Source organism: Schistocerca piceifrons, chromosome 7 (genome assembly GCF_021461385.2).
Source record: "Schistocerca piceifrons isolate TAMUIC-IGC-003096 chromosome 7, iqSchPice1.1, whole genome shotgun sequence".
Lineage (NCBI taxonomy): Eukaryota > Metazoa > Arthropoda > Insecta > Orthoptera > Acrididae > Schistocerca > Schistocerca piceifrons.
Genome location: NC_060144.1, coordinates 351,677,120 through 351,702,119, shown reverse-complemented (window position 1 = coordinate 351,702,119; position 25,000 = coordinate 351,677,120). Strand labels below are relative to the sequence as shown.

At 43.0% G+C, this 25,000-nt stretch overlaps 1 protein-coding gene across 1 annotated transcript in view; it reads right to left on the bottom strand.

Moving 5' to 3' along the window:
- The window catches only part of LOC124805699, a 149,090-nt gene that overhangs the window by 23,480 nt on the left and 100,610 nt on the right, over positions 1 to 25,000 (bottom strand). The window contains exon 4 of the mRNA XM_047266269.1: positions 4,534 to 4,905. Coding sequence (XP_047122225.1) covers positions 4,534 to 4,905 — 372 coding nt within the window. The remainder of the gene's footprint in view (positions 1 to 4,533; positions 4,906 to 25,000) is intronic.

Below are 25,000 nucleotides of genomic sequence, written 5' to 3'. Positions count from 1 at the left end.
TAATTATTCAACTATTTCACTCTATGACGACTGGTGGCACTATGTAGCAACAAGCGACTTTTAGGGTAGCTTTGTTAAGCTATATAGTGGCGCAAGTTGTTAGAGTGCACAGCAGACCATGGTTGAAAAGAACATGTAAATAAAACTCGTACGCCAGATTGTAATAAATAAATGTGGTTTATGAAATCCATTAATTTAGAATGTATTCTTCAAACTTGAAATGACAACGTTTCCACCATCGACTGTAATTGTCGGAAGCCTCCTTGGGTTTGCTGCCTGATTCTAAAGTCAACGTTATTCAATATTTCGGTGATCCACATGTCCCCATTTTTAGGAGAGATGCCAAAGCTGGAAACTGCCGTCCTATTTAGATCTCCGTACCGTCCACGGCGCATGCGCCAGCCAGCACAGGTGCTACCCTCTAGACCATGCTTGTGGCGCCGCTGCTAGTAGACACCATCGCCAACGACGTATCGCACTCAAAGACCTCAAACCCTCGGGACTACCACACTAACGAACGTCATATTTTGATGCGAGATAGCACCGGGTTCCACACTAGTCTCTGTTTACCAAAATATTAGCCAACTAATTAGTTCCCTCAGCCTTGGGTGCAAAACTTAAGATGCAAGTGCATGTGCGGTGTCTGATATGGAGGCCTGTATAGGACGGTAGGTTTCCCGCTTTAACGTCGGTTTTCAGTGGGGCTCAGCTACAGCAGCAGTAGCAGCTGCGTCTCTCCTGAAAATAATGGACAGGTACAGCACCGAAATATTGAGCCACGTTGATTTTAGGATCCGACGGCAAACCCGAGGAGACTACCAAGAATTATGAGGTCGGGAAAGCCTGCTTAGTCACGACAGTAATGGTTTTTATGTTCCGAAATTGGTCAGTAACGAAAAATTATAATTACAGTCGATGGCAGAAATGGCGTCATTTCTAAATGTTCTTACAGCTGTGGTAGAGCGGTTGAACAAAAATACGGTAACACCGCGAGAAATGCACGCTTAAACGTAAATACAGATGCTAGCCAAGCCTGCTCCGCTGTTGTATTTGACAGCGAACGGTACCTCTACAGCGTTCCAAATACGTTGGAAGCATCGGCCTGGTCAGAACAATGTTTTGTGTAGATGTGAGGGCATTAGGTCGGAATTAAGTGAATTAGAAAGTGGGGATATTGATGGTGCTCGTACTGTGTGTGTTTTGGTAACCACGATAGCCGAAATATTTGCCCTTTCAAGAGGCACCATATCGAATATTTATATGACATACAGCGAAAACGGAAAAACGTCATCCGCTAAGTCACAATGCGGACGAAAGTGTGTATTTACTGATCGTGAAAGACGGTGACTGAAGAGGCCTGTGACGAAAAATAACAGAACGACAGCTGCAAAAGTCACTGCAGAACTTAACGTCGCAATCGCGAACTCTGTCAGCACCAAAACAACAGAAAGGGAGCTCCTTAGGCAGGGAATTGCAGGGCGAGCTGTAATTCCGAAGTACTCATCGGTGATGCAAATACCAGTAACAGGAAAACGTGGTGCCGAAGCCATAAAAACCTGGACTATGGTGCAATGGAAGAATGTCATTTGGTCGGATGACCCTCATTTCAAACTGTTTAGAACGTCTGGACGAGTTTACATCCCAAGAGTAAACCATGGTGCGGATTCGATGAATATTTGACCAGCCACATCGTGGCCACATCCATGGGCCCCGAGGCTACTCTGCAAGCTCACTTTACTGCCAAGGGCTATGTGACCATTTTGGCTGGTAGGGTCCTTCCCACGGTACAATGTTTGGCCCTCAATGGTGATGCTGTGTTCCAAGACGCTAGAGCCCCTGTTCACAAAGGACTGTTTCTGCGAGTACGAGGATGAACTGTCGCATCTCTGCAGGCTATCACAGTCATCACATCTCTATATTATTTGTTGTCTGCTTTTGGGAGAAGGGTGCGTGATCGCTATCCGCCTCAATCATAGTTTCCTGAAATTACGACTATTTAGCAGGAAGAATAGAGTAAGATGTGGGACGTGTATTTATCCATTCGATGTTATTCTTTGCCATTGTCAATGGGTATACACACGATATGTTGATTTAAATAGTGTGGTTAAAAATCCTTACGTCAAAGTCGCAAATTTTCTTTATTGATTACCAGTTCGAGCCATCTTCAGATCAATCTAAAATGTTGTTCAGTGTGTGACAATCATTGCACATTGTCGTATTCTTAGATCTAAGTTGCCCTAAAATGAAAAATCAGAGTTGGTTGTGTAAATTGACAACGTCAATCACTAGTCAGATTTATATAATCTATTACCATTTTTCATTTTAGGGCTGTTTAGTTCTAAGAATACGACGCTGTGTAATGATTGTCACACGATGAACGACATTTTAGATTGATCTGAAGATGGCTCGCCAGGGAGCCGAAACCAGTGATCAATGAAGAAAATTTGCGATCTTGAAGTAGGATTTTTATCCACACACGCTTTTACCAATTCGAGACAGATGGAAACTGTTTTAGATCCCAGGGGTTTGCTGTCCCATAATAGGCATGGTAATGTGTTGGGTTTGTCCTATTGCCATATTGTTCTCTACTCCGGCTATCTGCTCGAAAGGAAGTAAAATTCTTAGAATATTCGTAAATTTTATTCGCACTACTTTAAAAAATTGCTCAATCATACGCTCTTATTATTTTCAATTCAAAGCTGAGTACTATTTTCCTTCGTGGGCTCCGACAGTGCGATGTCCGTATCATGTGCTATATGGACAAATCACAACCGACCCTTGCACCAATTCCAACATGAGCTCCGACTCTACCAAAATTGTCATCGAATGGACGCTAAACGTAAATTTCCCGTTTACATTAGGCGTTCCACAGGGTTCAATAATAGGTCCCCTTCTGCAGTTGATATATGTGAATGACCTCCCTTCTCATCTGAAACAAGAAGATAAACTTACACTGTTTGCTGATGATACAAGCTTCATTATTAATCCAATGAAAGAAACTCCAATAGAGAATGATATAAATAATGTCTTTTGGAAAGCTATTAATTGGTTTTCTGTGAATGAGCTAGCTCTGAACTTTGAAGAATCGAATTTTGAGCTGCAAGGAGTACAGTTCCTTCAATAAATATAACACATCAACAGAAGTCAGTAGCCAGGGTAGAGCATACTAAGTTTTTGAATGTACATATAGATGAGAATCTTAGTTGGAAAATTCGTATTTTGTATCTCCTAAAGCGGGTAGGTTCAGCAACTTCTGCAGTCAGAATAATTGCCAATTTTGAGGATATGAGTAAGCTAAGATGCTTTGCATGCTTTCACTCCCTGATGTCATACAGAATAATATTTTGGGGTAACTTAACACTTAGGCAAAAGGTATTCACTGCTCAGAATAAAGTGGTTAGAATAATGTGTGGGGCTCAAAGTTGTACATCTTGCAGGCATCTGTTTAAGAGATTAGGATTTCTTACAACAGCCTCACACTACATTTACTACTAATGAAATTTGTTCTCAACAGCATGGGCCAGTTTAAAAACAACAGTGACATTCCTGATTATAACACCAGAAGAAAGAATGACTTACACTATCCTCAACCTATCTTTTGCACAGAAAGGGGTAAAATATGCTGCTGTAAAACGTTTCGATAAACCGCCAGATGAAATAAAATGTCTGAGAGACAGCAGTAATAGTTTCAAAAAGTAAACTAGAATAATATCTCCTTCTGTGCGACAGATAAATTCTTGAATAAGAACAAATAAATCTGTAGGTATAAAATACGCATTTTGTGGCATTTTAAGGGAATGGGGTAGGTATTAAAAATTTTGAGCTTTTTTTTTAAAAAAGGAAAGAAAACTTGATTCGTGTGTACATTTCTTATGCACTTGACACGTTACGCATCATAATGGTTGCATTGTATTGTATTATATTGTACATTAACGGGGGGCCGAGAAACGACGGAGAGGCTCCGTCCCCGCCGCAGCCGCAGTGGTGCACAACCCCACGACGACTATCGCAGTCCACCCCTCCGCCGCCACATACAGAACCACTCTTTCAGGGTTATTATGCGGTTCGGCCCCCGGTGGACCCCTCAGGGAATGTATCACACCAGATGAGTGTAACTCCTATGTTTGCGTGGTAGAGTAATGCTGGTGTATACGTACGTGGAGAAATTGTTTGTGCAGGAATCGCCGCTGAGGTGGCATAGGGGGAACCAGCCAGCATTCGTCGAGGCAGATGGAAAACCAACTAAAAACCGTCCGGCTCACCGGACCTCGACACAAGTCCGCCGGGTGGAATCGTGTCGGGGACTAGGCGGTCCTCCCCAATTCGGAAAGCCGTGCGTTAGACCAAAAACGGCTAACCGGGCGGGCATCATAACGGTTACCGTGGGGTGGAACACGTAACTAACAAACTAACTAACTATAAGGCTTATCGAAGCGTCCATACCCCAGGCTCCTGAAACTGATACTGCTTTGCCTCTAACGAACTCAGACTGGCTACAGGTCAACCTGGCGACTGTCCTGGCCGCGCACCTACCTTTTCCGTTTCCGACGTCGCCTGCCGCGAGCCAGGCAGCTGCGGGAAGGCGGAGGCGCAGAGAGCGGCGCTCCCGGCGGCCGACGCGGGGGCCGAACCAGAGGCTGTCGCGGGCGCCGTCGCCGTCGCCGGAGCTGGAGCTGGAGCTGGAGCCGGCGTGCCCACGGCCCACCCTGGGGAAGGCGAGCAGGCCGCGCCGCTTGGTGCCGGCGCGCGTCTCGTCCTGGCCGAGGCCGGCGCGGCCGACGCGCGGCCCGAACCACAGCGAGGCCGCCGCCCCCGGCGTTTCGGCGCCGTCGCGCCGGCCGACGCGCGCGTTCGCCACCAGGCCCTTGCGCTTGTGGCCCTCAAACGGCGACGGCTGCTCTGCAACTGACCGACACACCGTACTGTCAGTGGCTTAGACACGATGCGTAAACGAGCGGTTAAGCTCGCTGGAGAACCGTGTGTTGGACGATAAGCATAACAAGTAAAACGCACACACACACGCACAAACTTGGAGAAGACTGAGCATAGGGAGAATTCTAATGAGGTACTATGCAGCAGCAACAACGTTAATGTCGTGGGGGAAGCTACACTACTGACCATTAAAATTGCTACGCCACGAAGATGACGTGCTACAGACGCGAAATTTAACCGACAGGAAGAAGATGCTCTGATATGCAAATGATTAGCTTTTCAGAGCATTCACACAAGGTTGGCACCAGTGGCGACACCTACAACGTGCTGACGTGAGGAAAGTTTCCAACCGATTTCTCATACACAAACAGCAATTGACCAGCGTTGCCTGCTGAAACGTTGTTGTGGTGCCTCATGCAAGGAGGAGAAATGCGTACCATCACGTTTCCGACTTTGATAAAGGTCGGTTTGTAGCCTATCGCGATTGCGGTTTATCGTATCGCGACATTGCTGCTCGCGTTGGTCGAGATCCAATGACTGTTAGCAGAATATGGAATCGGTGGGTTCAGGAGGGTAATACGGAACGTCGTGCTGGATCCCAACGGCCTCGTATCACTAGCAGTCGAGATGACAGGCATCTTATCCGCATGGCTGTAACGGATCGTGCAGCCACGTCTTGGTACCTGTGTCAACAGATGGGGACGTTTGCAAGACAGCAACCATCTGCACGAACAGTTCGACGACGTTTGCAGCAGCATGGACTAGCTCGGAGACCATGGCTGCTGTTACCCTTGACGCTGCATCACAGAACGGAGCGCCTGCGATGGTGTTCTCAACGACGAACCTAGGTGCACGAATGGCGAAACATAATTTTTTCAGATGAATCCAGGTTCTGTTTACAGCATCATGATGGTCGCATCTGTGTTTGGCGACCTCACGGTGAACGCACATTGGAAGCGTGTATTCGTCATCGCCATACTGGCGTATCACCCAGCGTGACGGTATGGGGTGCCATTGGTTACACGTCTCGGTCACCCCTTGTTCGCATGTGTTACGACCCGTGGCTCTACCCTTCATTCAATCCCTGCAAAACGCTACATTTCAGCAGGATAATGCACGGCCGCATGTTGCAGGTCCCTTACGGGCCTTTCTGGATACAGAAAATGTTCGATTGCTGCCTAAGGCAGCACATTCTCCAGATCTTTCACCAATTGAAAACGTGTGGTCAATGGTGGCCGAGCAACTGTCTCGTCACAAAACGGCAGTCACTGTTCTTGATGAACTGTGCTATCGTGTCGAAGCTGCACGGGCAGCTGTACCTGTACACGCCATCCAAGCTCTGTTTGACTCAATGCCCAGGCTTATCAAGGCCGTTAATACGACCAGAGGTAGTTGTTCTGGGTACTGATTTCTCAGGATCTATGCACCCAAATTGCTTGAAAATGTAATCACATGTCAGTTCTAGTATAATTTATTTGTCCAATGAATACCCGTTTATCATCTGCATTTCCTCTTAGTGTAGCAATTTTAATGGCCAGTAGTGTACATTATCAAAAGGTATCTTTGACTCTTATCTAGCAATATTGTAATCAGCTGGAGATGAGATTTGTCTTGTACCAGGGGTAGTAGGTGATTTGTTGTTAGGGGTTGATGAAAGTGTTGATTTAAATGCTGGCGCTCGGTATTAGGAGGCTGAAACTACTGAGATGGTTTTATTGGAAGAAGGAATCTGTGCATTTATCTCCACTGAGAGGGGAGAGCAGACGACTCTTGACGAAAACGGGAATTGTGACTGAATGTTGGACATCGATTATACTGTGACTGGTCACATGCCGGAATGCACCAAATATGTTTTCCTGTTATGTGGGTCGAAAAATATGAGACCACAAGGGAGCTTGAGAACTGAATGGATGAAACAGATGTCAGAGAATTGTTCAGTGATCTATTTATAGGGGACAATGGCACTGTCAGTTCGTTAGTGATCAAAATGTGCGCAATGGAAGCTGAAGAGTGAGGAATGGATATCGAAAATGACTTGTTAAGGGAGAAATGTTTGCAGGGGAATATAACTGCAAATGGACAGCTCATTATAGAAATTCACGTAAGTAACGAAAATGTGTGCGTATTTATCGGTTCTGTCATCAATGTTTTGGCAATGTAAGAAAATTTCGTGAATAGTGGTAAGGACAAAAAACTTTTGCAGTCGTGGGGTGAAAATTAAAACTGCTATGAAATGATAAACAAATCTAGAAGAGATGTTACTAGACTTTTTTTTAAGTGATGAAATTGAATTTTGCATGAGATGTTTCACTGTAAAATGGTTCGTGAAAGATATTATACTGGTCAGACTTTATGAAAAATATAAAACTTCGCTAAATTGTGAGGAGAAAGTGTTTGGATGTCGAGAACGAGGGCGGACAAGAAAAATTAAAATTCAAAAAGTTTGTGTTGGGCACAGACTTCCTGAAAATATAAAACTTCGACAAATTGTGAGAAAAAGTGTTCATAAGTCGAGCACAAGGACAAACAAGGACAATTTGTATTCAAAAAAAGTGTTCAGTGGCGAACAGAAAAAGGTGCATTTGTAGGCCACAATTATGCCAGAGCTATCTGACGAGATACTACTTAATTGATTGTAACTGAGCGTGATACGTGTGTAAGATTTCTTTGACCAAATTATATGTTTCATGAGACCTTGAGTACTGATAACATCGTGGTCTATGAAAGAATAAAGAGCTATATATTTGGTGCATGGAGGAAGACCTGAAAGCATGAAGGTAGGGAGTAAAGCCGGTATAATTTTGGTGCGTGTGGGTCGATAATATTGTTTTATGGTTTCATAATCTGAAGTGTAATATAACCCAATTTAAAAGTAAATTTTTGTGGGACAATTTCACTGGAAAATTTTAGTTTCAGTATATACATTATTTAAGATGGGTATGTATGCAAGTTGTTTGCTCGAGCGAAAAATTTATACTGGAGGATTAAATCTAATTGCAAATGTGGGGGGACATATTATAAGGTTTGTTATTCAAAATCATCGGTGAGAAAATTTAGCGCCTATTAGAATCGCATAGAGATTTTTATTAAAATCCTGTGTTTAATCTGATTCCATAATGAATGACAAATATTAGTTGTCTGCTGAGTTTAATGAATTCTGCTAGTATTAAAGCCATGTTTTCTTGAGGGAAGGACCACGAGTTAAATTCGTTTTGAAGCAATTGGTTTTCTCAGATGGATAATTATTTTGTGATGCTTGGTAATGCACACACCAGTAAAGTTGAACACAGTAATATATTTTCTGCCATCCTACTCTCATGTGTATTCGAAAATGTTTTATGGTCAAAGAGCTCATTATTTACGAAACAGCTACCGACATGAACTCTCTTCCACTTTTGCTGAAGGCATATCACATTGGAACAAATGGTTCAAATGGCTCTGAGCACTATGGGACTCAACTGCTGAGGTCATTAGTCCCCTAGAACTTAGAACTAGTTAAACCTAAATTAACCTAAGGATATTACAAACATCCATGCCCGAGGCAGGATTCGAACCTGCGACCGTAGCGGTCTTGCAGTTCCAGACTGCAGCGCCTTTAACCGCACGGCCACTTCGGCCGGCACATTGGAACAACGGAACTGTTGTCATCACAGCCTATGCAGCACTATGTACTATTGAAATTGGAGATAAACTACAACGCTATGTGGAAGCTAACTGATACACAGCAGGAAAAGGATTACGAAATATTTGCAGTAACAAAATTCGTTTACTACAGTGCTTCTTTGAATCATGTAGTGAACCGAAATCTGAAGCAATCACTGGCATAAAATACCAGAATTTTTCACGATATCACAAAATGTACAGTTGCTCATTAGAGCTGGGTAGACTCCTTCATTGGATGGGAGGATTTAGGAGTGTCTGGCCAAAACGTCAGAGAAGAAACTTTCTGAAATCATTCCCGTAAACAGTCACACTGAAAGGGCAACGTCATAGTAAGATGATTATTAATCCAAACGGAATGAGCTTTTAACCGATTTCGTTACGAATCCAATATTGCAGATCATTACAACTGTCATATGGTTCTTTTAGTTGAGAACAGTGAGATCTCTGTGCTAGATATTTAGGTTTGCAAATACTGCAAAAGGATATTCTGACATCTAAAATGCTGGGTTTTATACCGAATAAAAATCATGGATACCGCCTCGATCATTATATATGATGTCCGATCACAACGGAAAGTTTATGGGACTGATAGTGAAACACTTAGGGTTTTAGATCTAAAATTAGTTGAATTTTTATATTATACCCTTTTTGGGTACATATACTTTGGCTGTTGAGTCTACAGTGAATAGACCCTGACAACGGGAAGTTTACGGGACTGGTAGTGAAAGACTGAGTTTTTTAGATCTAAAAATCTAAAATTAGTTGAATTCTTACATAATACCCTTTTCGGGTATATGTACTTTGGAGTGAGTGAACAGTAAATGGATCCACACCTCAGATGCTGTTCTCATAAATATCCATCTGTAGCTACCATAATCTTTTTTACTACCAACCAAAAATTTCTTTACGTAAGGAATCGACGTATAAGAGTATTAACTATATTGTATACAGGTGTATCACCTACATCTGCATCTGTAGTCGTGAATCACTATGTCTAGGTCTAAATGGATATTACTAAAAATTCAAGCAGGTAGAATTTCACCGTAATATATAACAGCCTCATCTGCGAAAAGTTTGAGATTGACGTTAAAACTACTGACTAAGTCATTAATAAATAATGTGGATAGTTATGGTTCGCTTAGACTTATCAATATTACTTCAGTTTCCGAAAATGATTATCCTTTCAGGAACTAATTATATTGTGTGTATATGTACTAAGTACCATATGTGCAGATATACTGATGACATTGTGTGCAGGTACACAAAATATGCTCTGAGCAGCTTTGCAGTGTTATGGTATACAGGCATGGTAACTAAGTTGTATTCTGGACTGTTCAATTAATTGTGTGCTGCTGTTTTAAGTATACTAAAGTGTGTTAATCTTTGGCCTGAAGCCGCACTCAGATGCGCCAAGTGCTTGTTGGAAATTTGTGGTAAGCTCCTATGGGACCAAACTGCTGTCATCATCCTTCCCTAGGCTTACACATTACTTAATTTATCTCAAACTAGTTTACGCTAGGACAACACATACACCCATGCTCGAGGGAGGACTCGAACCTCCGACGGGGAGAGCCGCGTGAACCCTGGCAACGCGCCTAAGACCGTGCGGCTACACCGCGCGGTAAGTGTTTGTTAATCATGCAATATCGGCAGATGCTGACACACCACGTAAATCAGCTGCTTGTATATTGAAGTTACACTCGCGTCACGTTTTGAATTTTAGCGAAGGACCTGCGAAGTGTCCACTTAGTCAGAATCACGACATTTATGACGTAACCAACACTTGGAACCGGCAAACGTATGAAGTATATTTTCGGTACATAATGTAAAAAATTTGAGCATAGATGAATAACTCGATATTCTCCTGCAGTTGCAATACCTTTATTCAGGAAGCGACGCTTTGTATGCGTTCACCTACATGATATCCATACTTCAGGTGCGCGTTCAATTTTTTAATCAGGAAAAGTCTCAAAATTTTGATCATTTAACTGAAAAATCAATCGTCCGTTTACAGCGTTTGTGATCCTTTTCTCTTGAATTTTATCGTGTAGAATATTTTGTGCTTTCTATATAATTGACCGGTATTCGAGCTCTGCAAATATGTTTACCAGCTGCTGTTCAACGGCTAAATGGATTGCGCTTGTAATTAGTGCGTAATAACAAAGTATTAACGAGATTTTAATGGACACATGAGTGCTGTGATGTTCCACAAGGAAAAAAGAATCATGGTGCGGAAGATTAGGTGACCACGATGTGTAAACGAGTTGACTTTGCTACTTAAAACATCTCATGTGTCGGCGGCACGCTACTGATATAGAGTAAGTTGTTTGTTTAAATTTCGAGAGGCGTCACAGTGAATCAAAACATAGGCAATGATCATACAGAAGCTACGACAATACAAAATCTGCTTTTTAAAAGAATTTGGCGTGTTCTAAATGATTAGACAATTACGTAATGGTGTACATTCACTAACACCAATTGGACATAATGCTCTTCCTAGCATTTCGGAGACAAAGCTTATAGTGTGTATGCGATCCTCGTATACTCATCTGTAACAGGACGTACAAGGGATGGACAAAGTATGGCAATACAGCTAGAAATGCACGCTTGTATATAACAGGAGATGCTAGCCAAGTATGTTGCGCTGTGGTATTTGCCCACGAACGGCACCTCTGCAGTGTCCTCTGTACGTTGCAGGTATCACTCGTGGGCACAACAGTGTTCTCTGTTTTTGTGACTGCATTATGTCGGAGCTAAGTGAACTCGAACGTGGGCAAATTGTTGGTGATCTTATGGTGGTGCTTCCGTAACCAAGGAAACCGAAGTGTGTGATGTTTTAAGAGGCACCGCATAGAAGATTTATACTGCATACAGGAATTGCGAAAAGTATCATCCGCTGTGTAAACCCGGAAGATCGTGACAGATGGCCATTGACGAGCACTGTGACAAAAATTAAGAGGATAACAGCTGCAAAAGTCACAGCAGAACTGGATGTCGCACTCGTGAACCGAGCCAGCACCAAAACAACAAGAGGGGAGCTGCTTCGACAGGGAATTGCAGCGCAAGTTGAAATTCGAAAATTGCTCATCGAAGATGCATATTCTCATAATAAGGTTGGTTGGTTGGTTTGGGGAAGGAGACCAGACAGCGTGGTCATCGGTCTCATCGGATTAGGGAAGGATTGGGAAGGAAGTCGGCCGTGCCCTTTCAGAGGAACCATCCCGGCATTTGCCTGGAGTGATTTAGGGAAATCACGGAAAACCTAAATCAGGATGGCCGGACGCGGGATTGAACCGTCGTCCTCCCGAATGCGAGTCCAGTGTCTAACCACTGCGCCACCCCGCTCGGTCTCATAATAAGGAAACGTGGTGCCGAAGCCATGAAACATGGGCTACTGAGCAATGGGAGAACGTCATTTTGTCGGATGAGACTTGTTTTACACTGTTTAGAACTCCTTGTCGAGTTTATGAACAAAGAGTGAAACAAGGGGTGCGAGGGAGGAGGGTTCGTTGTTAATTTGGGTGGACATACAATGGTATTCCATGGACCCCATTGTTATTCTGCAAGGTCGCATTACTGCCAACGATTATGTAATCAATTCTACATCAACATCTACATACATTCTCTGAAGGCCGCCGTAAGGTAGTATCCTACGAAGAAAAAAAAAAAGGTTCAAATGGCTCTGAGCACTATGGGACTTAACTTCTGAGGTCATCAGTCGCCTAGAACTTAGAACTACCTAAACCTCACTAACCTAAGGACATCACAAACAATGAAGGGCGAAATATTACGATTTAAATTCCCATCGACTACGAGGTAATTAGACTGCGCTTTGTTGGCGGAACACTTAGAAGATGCGACAAACCCACTAAAGAGACAGCCTACATTACACTTGTCCGCCCTCTGCTGGAATATGGCTGCTCGGTATGGGATCCTTACCAGCTATGATTGACGGAGGACATCGAAAAAGTGCAAAGAAGAGCAGCTCGTTTCGTGTTATCGCGCGATAGGGGTGAGAGTGTCACTGAAATGATACGCGAGTTGGGGTGGCAGTCACTGAAACACAGACGGTTTTCTTTAAGGTGAGATCTACTTACGAAATTTCAATCACCAACTTTCTCTTCCGAATGCGAAAATATCTTGTTGACACCCACCTACGTGGGGAGAAATGATCATCATAACAAAATAAGAGAAATTAGAGCTCGAACGGAAAGATTTCTTTTTCCCACGCGCCATTCGAGAGTGGAATGGTAGTGAAGTAGTATGAAAAGGGTTCAATGAACCCTCTGCCAAGCACTTAAGTGTGAATTTCGGAGTAACAATGTAGATGTAGATGTCGAAACGAGGCCTAAGCACGAATTAGGGATGCGTGGCGAAGCAAATTGGCCCAGCCCTTTATCAAATGGAGTACTCCAGCAACTACCGTAAGTGATTTAAAAAAACCAAAATCTATATGGCCGGACGGGGATCTGAATCATAGTCCTATGACACACGGGTCCTGTGTCTTGCCACTGTGCCACTTCACTCCGCAACGGCGAGAATATCGCCATCGCCGCGAGGAACAAGGAGTGGGCAAAAATATTGAACAACTACAAACATCACACATTGCCTTCACTAATAGGGTGTAGGGAAACCGTTTGCATTCAAAACAGCTTTCAGTCGTTTTGGAATGGGTAAATAAGGTCCTGTATAGTTTTCAAGGGAAAAGGAGCGCGATTAAATCAAGATAAAAAGATATCAGTGTCAAGATTCACTGATGACTCAGTGATAGTGAGGGGTGACTGCAGGACCTGTTAAATGGACTTAACAGTCTAATGAGTATAGAATACGGATTGCGAGTAAACGAAAGCAAGTCGAAAGTAATGAGGAGTAGCAGAAACGATTGTTTTAGTCGCCGAGCGTCTCAGTATATGCTTAAACAACAGGAATTTCCGTGTATATTCTTTTTCTCCTGATTAATTGGTATGAGTATTTACCGTCCAGTGCCTCACTGTCGACTTCAAAATACGTAATAAGTTAAACACTATTCATTGTTATTGCCAAGAGCGCGTATACTGGCATGCATTTCATCGTTACGATGAAAAAAACTTTTGTCGTTTAAAGGGTTAACTCGGTAAAGGCGCTCGAGCCATCATGCGGCAGCTGCCTAATCAACTAGCTGGTGTGAACTCCGTGCGATCAAGGGACATTCGCTTGCGCCATACATGAAATACCATGTATTAACCTTTTCCACAGCTTACCTTACTTGTACTTATTTCAGTTGTTTTTTTTTAGGAAGCTTCCTCTGAATAGGACTCTGACAATATTCTTCTCCACTGGAGCCAGTGCTACGCCGATAATGGCATCGCTGATGATGACACGAATTGTCAAATGTGTCCGGTGTTGTGCTGCCGAGTGACACTCAGTTTGATTAAGTATTAATTTCGCGTTATTATATTACGTTTACAAAAGGTCGCTTATAAAACCAGCGGCCGATATTAAACTTTATTAGCCAGTTCCACAGGTGGGTGTGGACAACTCGTCCAGGAATATGCGGGTTTGTACTGATAAAACACCGGGCATCAGCCGTTCATCTATCACTGTCATCCCCTACCCTGCGTGACAACTGCTGCGTTACGCAGCAGCGAGGAGCAACAGTATCAAGATAACGATGTATGGCAGAACCGTAGCTACAGGCATCCCGTGTTATTATACTATTCCAGTATAGATTAGTTTCGTTAGTTCCGCATTAGATCAAATTCACGATAAACGTTATGACGTGAACAGTGACAAATGAAGATACGATGGAGAACAGTTTACAAAAGAAATTTATGAGCCTATAATTATATTTTCTTCACGTGGAGATGCAGAACTGTGTTTATCGAAGGACATTGTGATGGTTCCACCTCGGCTGTTACTTACACGAATTTAGTTTATTTAGTCTCTGCATGTCCATCCTTTCAGAGATGGTTGCAGTACCTCGGCTGTTCGTATCGAATATCAAATCAAACACCTTTCAGCCGTCTAATTTCCAAACTGTTATTTTATTGGTCAACCCGTTTCGGCAATATACTACGACAATTTCAGGCCCTCTGAACGACATGTAGGAAGATTCCAACCTCGGTTCCCGTCAAAATAGAGGCCAGCGTTCAAAGACTGGTATCCGTATTTTTCTGCCTGATGCAGCGATCACTGTCGGCAGATCATGTTTGAGGTGTGATCGCTGTTTCAAGCAGAAATCTACAGATATCTTTGAATGCTGGCTTCTATTTTGACTGGAACCGAGGTTGGAATCTTCGTACACGTCGGTAAGGGGGCCTGAAGATGGCTTAATATATCGTCGAAATTTTCTTTTTTGGTCATCAGTCTACTGACTGGTTTGATGCGGCCCGCCACGAATTCCTTTCCTGTGCTAACCTCTTCATCTCAGAGTAGCACTTGCAACCTACGTCCTCAATTATTTGCTTCACGTATTCCAATCTCTGTCTTCCTCTACAGTTTCTGCCCTCTACAGCTCCCTCTAGTACCATGGAAGTCATTCCCTCATGTCTTAGCAGATGTCCTATCATCCTGTCTCTTCTCCTTATCGGTGTTTTCCACATATTCCTTTCCTCTCCGATTCTGTGTAGAACCTCCTCATTCCTTACCTTATCAGTCCACCTAATTTTCAACATTCGTCTATAGCACCACATCTCAAATGCTTCGATTCTCTTCTGTTCCGGTTTTCCCACAATCCATGTTTCACTACCATACAATGCTGTACTCCAGATGTACATCCTCAGAAATTTCTTCCTCAAATTAAGGCCGGTATTTGATATTAGTAGACTTCTCTTGGCCAGAAATGCCTTTTTTGCCATAGCGAGTCTGCTTTTGATGTCCTCCTTGCTCCGTCCGTCATCGGTTATTTTACTACCTAGGTAGCAGAATTCCTTAACTTCATTGACTTCGTGACCATCAATCCTGATGTTAAGTTTCTCGCTGTTCTCATTTCTACTACTTCTCATTACCTTCGTCTTTCTCCGATTTACTCTCAAACCATACTGTGTACTCATTAGACCATTCCGTTCAGCAGATCATTTAATTCTTCTTCACTTTCACTCAGGATAGCAATGTCATCAGCGAATCGTATCATTGATATCCTTTCACCTTGTATTTTAATTCCACTCCTGAACCTTTCTTTTATTTCCAGATTCGATGTACTAATTGAAGAGTAGGGGCGAAAGGCTACAGCCTTGTCTTACACCCTTCTTAATACGAGCACTTTGTCCTTGATCGACCACTCTTATTAGTCCCTCTTGGTTGTTGTACATATTGTATATGACCCGTCTCTCCCTATAGCTTATCACTACTTTTTTCAGAATCTCGAACAGCTTGCACCATTTTATATTGTCGAACGCTTTTTCCAGGTCGACAAATCCTATGAAAGTGTACTGATTTTTCTTTAGCCTTGGTTCCATTATTAGCCGTCAGAATTGCCTCTCTCGTCCCTTTACTTTTCCTAAAGCCAAACTGATCGTCACCTAGCGCATTCTCAATTTTCTTTTCCATTCTTCTGTTTATTATTATTGTAAGCAACTTCGATGCATGAGCTGTTAAGCTGATTGTGCGATAATTCTCGCACTTGTCAGCTCTTGCCGTCTTCGGAATTGTGTGGATGATGCTTTTCCGAAAGTCAGATGGTATATCGCCAGACTCATATATTTTACACACCAACTTGAATAGTCGTTTTGTTGACACTTCCCCCAATGATTTTAGAAATTCTGATGGAATGTTATCTATCCATTCTGCCTTATTTGACCGTAAGTCCTCCAAAGCTCTTTTAAATTCTGATTCTAATACTGGATCCCTTATCTCTTCTAAATCGACTCCTGTTTCTTCTTCTATCACATCAGACAAATCTTCACCCTCATAGAGGCTTTCAGTGTATTCTTTCCACCTATCTGCTCTCTCCTCTGCATTTAACAGTAGAATTCCCGTTGCACTCTTAATGTTACCACTGTTCCTTTTAATGTCACCAAAGGTTGTTTTGACTTTCCTGTATGCTGAGTCTGTCCTTCCGACAATCATATCTTTTTCGATGTCTTCACATTTTCCCTGCAGCCATTTCGTCTTAGCTTCCCTGCACTTCCTATTTATTTCATTCCTCAGTGACTTGTATTTCTGTATTCCTGATTTTCCCGGAACATGTTTGTACTTCCTCCTTTCATCAATCAACTGAAGTATTTCTTCTGTTACCCATGGTTTCTTCGCAGCTACCTTCTTTGTACCTATGTTTTCCTTCCCAACATCTGTGATGGCCCTTTTTAGAGATGTCCATTCCTCTTCAACTGCACTGCCTACTGCGCTATTCCTTATTGCTGTATCTATAGCGTTAGAGAACTTCAAAAGTATCTCGTCATTCCTTAGTACTTCCGTATCCCACTTCTTTGCGTATTGATTCCTCCTGACTAATGTCTTGAACTTCAGCCTACTCTTCATCACTACTATATTGTTATCTGAGTCTATATCTGCTCCTGGGTACGCCTTACAATCCAGTATCTGATTTCGGAATCTCTGTCTGACCATGATGTAATCTAATTCAAATCTTCCCGTATCTCCCGACCTTTTCCAAGTATACCTCCTCCTCTTGTGATTCTTGAACAGGGTATTCGCTATTACTAGCTGAAACTTGTTACAGAACTCAATTAGTCTTTCTCCGCTTTCATTCCTTGTCCCAAGCCCATATTCTCCTGTAACCTTTTCTTCTACTCCTTCCCCTACAACTGCATTCCAGTCGCCCATGACTATTAGATTTTCGTCCCCCTTTACATACTGCATTACCCTTTCAATATCCTCATACACTTTCTCTATCTGTTCATCTTAAGATTGCGACGTCGGCATGTATACCTGAACTATCGTTGTAGGTGTTGGTCTGCTGTCGATTCTGATTAGAACAACCCGGTCACTGATCTGTTCACAGTAACACACCCTCTGCCCTACCTTCCTATTCATAACGAATCCTACACTTGTTATACCATTTTCTGCTGCTGTTGATATTACCCGATACTCATGTGCCCAGAAATCCTTGTCTTCCTTCCACTTCACTTCACTGACCCCTACTATATCTAGATTGAGCCTTTGCATTTCCCTTTTCAGATTTTCTAGTTTCACTACCACGTTCAAGCTTCTGACATTCCACGCCCCGACTCGTAGAACGTTATCCTTTCGTTGATTATTCAATCTTTTTCTCATGGTAACCTCCCCCTCGGCAGTCCCCTCCCGGAGATCCGAATGGGGGACTATTCCGGAATCTTTTGCCAATGGAGAGATCATCATGACACTTCTTCAGTTACAGGCCACATTTCCTGTGGATACACGTTACGTGTCTTTAATGCAGTGGTTTCCATTGCCTTCTGCATCCTCATGTCGTTGATCATTGCTGATTCTTCCGCCTTTAGGGGTAATTTCCCACCCCTAGGACAAGAGAGTACCCTGAACCTGTATCCGCTCCTCCGCCCTCTTTGACAAGGCCGTTGACAGAATGAGGCTGACTTCTTATGCCGGAAGTCTTCGGCCGCCAATCCTGATTATTTATCAGAATTTAGGCAGTGGCGGGGATCGAACCCGGGGCCGAAGACGTTTTGATTATGAATCAAAGACGCTACCCCTAGACCACGGCTACAAACTAATTGGTTGGCCAATAAAATAACAATTTAGAAATTAGAGGGCTGAAAGGTGTTTAATTTGACATTAATTTATTTAATTCCATATGAGTGGCAAATTTCGGCCTCACATGCCATTCTCAGGTACTACGAGTGCCTACATGTAATACGTGATTAGCAGTGGACATGGTAGTTCTAAAAACGCGTATATGTACGCACCAGCGATAAACTGAAAACAAAATGTTTATTCAATAGAGTAATGGTAATCGTAAAAACTACTTTCACGTTCTTAGACACTGCATGTACACAGTTTCATTGTGCATACAATGTGTTAGGAAACTATTTGTGCATTTTAAAATGTTGTGCGTTTCGGCTTTTCAATATTGTACCTTCTGTAATAGGAAATGGTTCGAAAATAAACACAAGCGTTCGAATCGAAACAGAATTAAAATTCACGTTCAACTATGACAGAATCCTCAAACCATAATTTTGCTGGTCTTGTATGCCAACGCAATGTTTAAGTATCCACTTTTCTGCGACGTATGAAGAAACTTAAAATCTGCATCTACAAGACTACTCTGCAACTGTGACTTAAGGGCCTGACATAGAATTCTTCGAACCAACTTCAGACTATTTCTCTACCGTTCCTCTCTCTAACAGAGCATGGGAAAATGAACAATAAAATCTTTCTGTACTAGCACTGATTCTCTTACATTATTATGATGATCATATCTCCCTATGTAGGTTGGCGACAATGAAGTACTTTTTCATTCAGAGGAAAAAGTTGATGACTGAAATTTCGTGAAAAGACCTCGTCGCAACGAAAAACGCCTTTGTTTTAATGACTACCATCCAGACGCGCTTATTATATCCGTGACACTCTCTCCCCTATTTCGTTATAATACAAAACGGTCTGCCATTCTTGCAACTTTTTCGATATTCTCCGTGAATCCTGTCTGGTAAGAATCATATATAGGACAGCAGTTCTCTAACAGAGGACGAAAAACCGTACTGTCGGCAGTTAGTAGACCTATTGCATGTTCTATGTCTTCTGCAAATAAAACGTAGGCTTTGGTTTGCCCTCCCCACTACATAATATATAAGGTCGTCCAAATTTAAGTTGCTCGTGATTGTAATTCCCGGGTATTTAGTTGAATCGAAAGGGGTTTAATTTGAGAGATTTATAGTGTAATCGAATTTCACAGATTTCTTTCTGCATTCGTGTGGATTAACTCACGCGTTTCCTTATTGAGAGACAAATTCACATGGCTCCAAGCGCTATGGGACTTAACATCTGAGGTCATCAGTCCCCTAGACTTAGAACTACTGAAACCTAACTAACCTAAGGACATCACACACATCCATGCCCGAGGCAGGATTCGAACCTGCGACCGTAGCAACAGCACGATTCCGGACTGAAGCTCCTAGAACTGCTCGGCCATAGCAGCGGCTTATTGGGAGACAATTGGCACTTTCCTCACCATACAGATACCATGTATAAGTCATTTGGTAACTAATTTTGATCTTCTGATGATTTCACTAGACGATAAATGACAGCGTCATCCACAAACACTCTAAGAGGGCTGCTCAGATTGTCATCTGAATCATTTAGAAGGATTAGGAATACCAGAGGAGCAATAACACTTCCTTGGAGAACGCCGGATATCACTTCTGTCTGACTCGATTTTTCCGTGATTATTGCTTATTGTGACCTTTATGACAGAAAATCACGAATCCAATCGCACACAAGAACGATATTTTTTGATTCCGTGCTGGCTATATGTCAATAGTTCGTTAGTGTTGTGGTAATTCACAGTGTTCGAGCACAGTATACGTTCCAAAATCCTACATCAAATCGACGTCAGTTACATGTGTTTGTAATCAAGCGGATTACTTCCATTTCCTTTCTTGAGTACTGATGTGATCTGTGTAAGTTTCTTCTGTTTTGGTACGGATCTTTCGTCGAGCGAGCGGTTGTATAATGATTGCTAAGTTCGACGCTATAGCCTCTGCACACTCTGTCTAGACCGGAAGACTTGCCTTTATTAGTTGCCTTAAGCTACTTCGCTACACCGAGTATATCTACTTCTAAGTTACTCATTTTGACAGTTGTTCTCAATTCGAATACTGGAATATTTGCTTTTTTATAATGCCGCTTTAGTCGTGCTGTTGTCGGTAGTATTATCATTGGTATCGCGCAGTGGCGGAATTAATACATGATTTTCAGGGTCAGTTTCGAGATTTACAGAATAGCTTATTCCGTAAGTCTTCTCCGTTGGAAAACAGTAGGAAAAGGATGCAAAGCTGTAAACTGATTACACTTGCCTATCTGCAACACTTCTTATAAAACATGTGTATGGTCGTTAAGCAGCACGAGTGGTGTTCACAAAGACTCGTTTCGTGATTATGTGTTGGTGTCTGGTGCGTAGTATCCCATCAGTGAGTCCTATTTTCTTCGCTAAAACCGAAACCATACTATCAAGAAACGGCTTGTGCACTCATAAATGAGCCTGACGCTAGTGACTTTAGAGATATTTATGCCCAAGATGATTACTTTCATCTTCTTCCATAGCATTCAAGCTCGCTAATAGAACGCTGTGTGTGACCTTTCGAGTGAACACTAAGACTTGTTATCGGCTGATAGTGTCAATATGTCGTGTTGCAGGGAAGGAGGAAGTAAGGGAGGTAGGAAGATTAGGCTTTAGTGCCTATTGACGCATGGCTCGTTAGGGTAATGCCGGAACTATCGACGACAAAACGCAATAAAGAAGCTAGATCCCTTTGTTACCCTCGCCGCCCCCTCCCAACCCCCAGCCGCACCGCCGTCTCTTATGCCACTCCCAGTCTCCTTCCCATGTCCCGAGCCTCAACAAGGTCACCGTCGTTGTGTGGTGAGGAGTGGGGGCTTCCTCCTCCGCCACTGTCTTCCATTAAACTTGGATTTTAGAGCGCTCAGCGTTCAGCACGCATTTCCGGTCTCCGCTCGACGGTACCTTTATTAAAATTACATCCACCAGCACCTCTCACTACCACCCCTCTTATAAACGTAGCTGTAGTATGTAGGTGGTGTGCTCGGGCTAAGTCTGTGATATTTGCACATCTAATCTTGTTTCCTTTCGTAAGACTATATTCTATAGAGGTACACAGAGTGTTTAAGATTTTTTTCTGTAGGCTACAAAATAATTGGTGAAAAGAATATTTATTTAGGTGGGTAAAGCGTTACTCTTTTCTGTAGGTTTATGATCTTCTTAAGATAAAGAATCCTGTACGTTGTTCTCTACGGCGAACGTTCGTGAGAAACAAGGATATCGTGACGAAATAAATCTCGGGTGAACAGCCTGGTATGGGTGTTCATAGGACACAATATTTCGGCAATCGACCACGTTGGTTCAAATGGCTCTGAGCACTATGGGACTTAACTGCTGAGGTCATTAGTCTCCTAGAACTTAGAACTACTTAAACCTAACTAACCTAAGGACATCACACACATCCATGCCCGAGGCAGGATTCGAACCTGCGACCGTAGCGGTAGCACGGTTCCAGACTGTAGCGCCTAGAACCGCTCGGCCACTCCGGCCGGTGACCACGTTGCCATCATCAGATGCGCTGATGTACATCAGCGTTGATGATGGCAACGTGGTCGATTGTCGAAATATTATGTCCTATGCACACTCATACCAGGCTGTTCACCCGAGATTTATTTCGTCATAAAATACGCCTGGAGAAATTGAAGAATCACATCAAGGATATCATCATTAGTGGCGCAGATAAGAGTGATAGGACCACTTTTATTCTCTGTACACATAAAAGGTCTGACGGACACAACGAGCAGCAATTTGCGGCTGTTTGTTAGTGACGCTGTGATATAGGAAAGATGTAGTCGTTGAGTGATTGTAGGAGGATACAGGATGACTTACAATTTCCAGTTGGTGTGATGAATGATAGGTTACTCTAACAATGTAAGCTAATGAAGGTGATTAGGAAAACAATCCCGCAATGTTCGAATACAGAATTAGTAATGTTCTACTTGACTCAGTAACATGAATTAAATATCTAGGCGTAACGTTGCAAAGCTATATGAAATGGAATGGGCACGTGATGTTGATAGTAGGGAAGGAGAAAGGTCGACTTCGTAATATTGGGTGAATTTTGAGAAAGTGCAGCTCGTCTGTTAAGGAGTCTGCGCATACAAGTAGAACGCCTTGTGCGGCCCATTCTTGAGTGCTTCTGGAGTGTTTGCGATTTCCACCAGGTCGGATTAAAGGAAAACAGTGGAGCAATTCAGAGGCGTGTCGTCAGATTTGTTAACGAAAGCACTACAGAGATACTTTGTGAAGTCCTGTGGGAATCCCACGCGGGAAGGCGTTCTTTTCACGAAGTGCAGTTGAAGTAATTTAGAGAACCGACATTTGAGGCCGACTGCAGAACAATTCTACGAGCGTCAGTAAACATTTCGCATGACCACGAAGATAAGTTGAGAGAGATTAGGGCTTCTTACAGTGGCTTATAGACAGTCGTTATTCCCTCGTTTTTTTGCGAGTGCAACAGGAAAGCTAATAAGTATTAGTGGGACGTGGTACGCACCGTCATGCACCGTACAGTGCCTTGCAGAATGTGTATGTAGATGTAGATGAAGAAAGGTTACTTAGTTATATTCCATAGAATTACAGAAACGAGTTACAGCTCTGTAAGTGCATCATGTAGATGATAGATATAAACCATGTACAAAGCAATTAAAATAAAATTTCTATTAGTGCGTTAGAAACGTTTAAAGCCTTACAGATGGATGCAACATACTGTACATAATTGGCTGTATTCAGATGGTTGTTCTGGAGGTGGAATGTTCATTTAAGAAAGGTGTTCAAACGAGTGCCCCTTTTCCTGAATGCTCAACTCAGTTCCTCCTAAACGTCCTGTGGACGTGATGTATAGTTGCTGGAGTCACGGAGTGATGAACTTCCACAGTCACAAATTATGGTGCAGTGAAACGTCAAAATGTGCATAAATCGGAGCTACCTATATCGCTTAGGAGCGGACCACTGAGAGGAGGATAAGATACCCGCAGCACCGCTCATTGGAGGGAGATGTAACATAGCTCTGGAACACGTAGAGGAATTGCAAACTAGCACTGTGCATATAGCGTGTCTGAGAAGTACTCGTAACCCTCTCGATTTTGTGCAGTTGGGTAAACATAAATATGTCTTATTTGTATCCGTGCTTTACAATTGCTGAAAGTCATTCTTGCCAATATTGTTTTCTTTCAGTTGTGAAGGCACTGCCGGCGATTACCGGCGTATATGTGTGGTGCATGAACGTTCAGAATCAGTGGCCGCGCGGTCTAAGGCGCTGCAGTGATGGACTGAGCGGCTGGTCCCGGCGGAGGTTCGGCATGGGTGTGTGTGTTTGTCCTTAGGATAATTTAGGTTAGTAGTGTGTAAGCTTAAGGACTGATGGCCTTAGCAGTTAAGTCCCGTAAGATTTCACACACACACACAGAATCAGTGAAAACAATGACAGAGATAACGAGTGCGTTTAGAGATTGCTTTGGCAAAATTCCACCTCTTAAGGTAATCCTACTTGATTGTGAGAAACGTACTGTTGTCTCACGCAGTGTCGGAGACAGGCTACGTTAGAAAACGTAAAAGGAAACGCTTGCTGCCGTCACTTCATCAGCTAAGCAGTCTCCACTGAAATCCATTCTCAAACGTGCAGCAGAACTTAAAGTACCGCGTTCAGCAATACGTGAACTCACTAGAAAAGATCTGAATACAAAAGAATTTAGACTAATGTTAGTGAATGAATTACCCGGCAACGAAATGGTGCAGCGAGTCGCAGCCTTTTGTGCTTTGTTGGCACAATTTCTGAATTCCGTGTCTCGCACAAGAGTGTTATTTTCTGATGAATGTCTGCTATATTACATATAAACATGGTTTTATGGTCTAATGAAAAATCCCAGTTACGTGCAAGTGTTGGAAAGGAATCCAACTCATGTTATATTGTGGGCCAGGATTGTGGTGTCACCGCCAGACACCACACTTGCTAGGTGGTAGCCTTTAAATCGGGTGCGGTCCGTTAGTATACGTCGGACCCGCGTGTCGCCACTATCAGTGATTGTAGACCGAGAGCCGCCACACGGCAGGTCTAGTCTAGAGAGACTACCTAGCACTCGCCCCAGTTGTACAGCTGACTTTGCTAGCGATGGTCCACTGTCTACATACGCTCTCATTTGCAGAGACGACAGTTTAGCATAGCCTTCAGCTACGTCATTTGCTACGAACTAGCAAGGCGCCATATTCTTCAAGAATGTATTCTGAACGGACAATATTGTAAATCATGTACCGTCAAGAGCGACGTTCATCATTAATGGGTTAAAGTTAAGTATCAAACTAATTACGTCCACTTTCTGAATTGTAATTCCTTGTCATGTTCCAGACCTCACGTCAGTATAGTTCTTCCCTCCTCACGCCAGCGTGCTTGAGCTAAAACGCGTGCATTTCGGCCTCCACTAGTAACACGGTGTTGGCTCTTCTGCCAACGCTACAAGGATACCTTCATAATACCAAAGTGCAAACGTGGTTAATACCATAGCTCAGAGAAAGGGAATCGTGGATCATGTGTTGTTACACCAGGATGTAGGCCCAGCAGTCATTGTTACTTAGGTGCGTGTGTTCCATGATGCACAATCTCGACGCCACTGGATCGGGCGTGGTCCAGCAACGCCACCAGCACCACTGAGATAGCCACCACCAAGCCCAGATTTTGCCATGCCTGTCAACTTACTAACG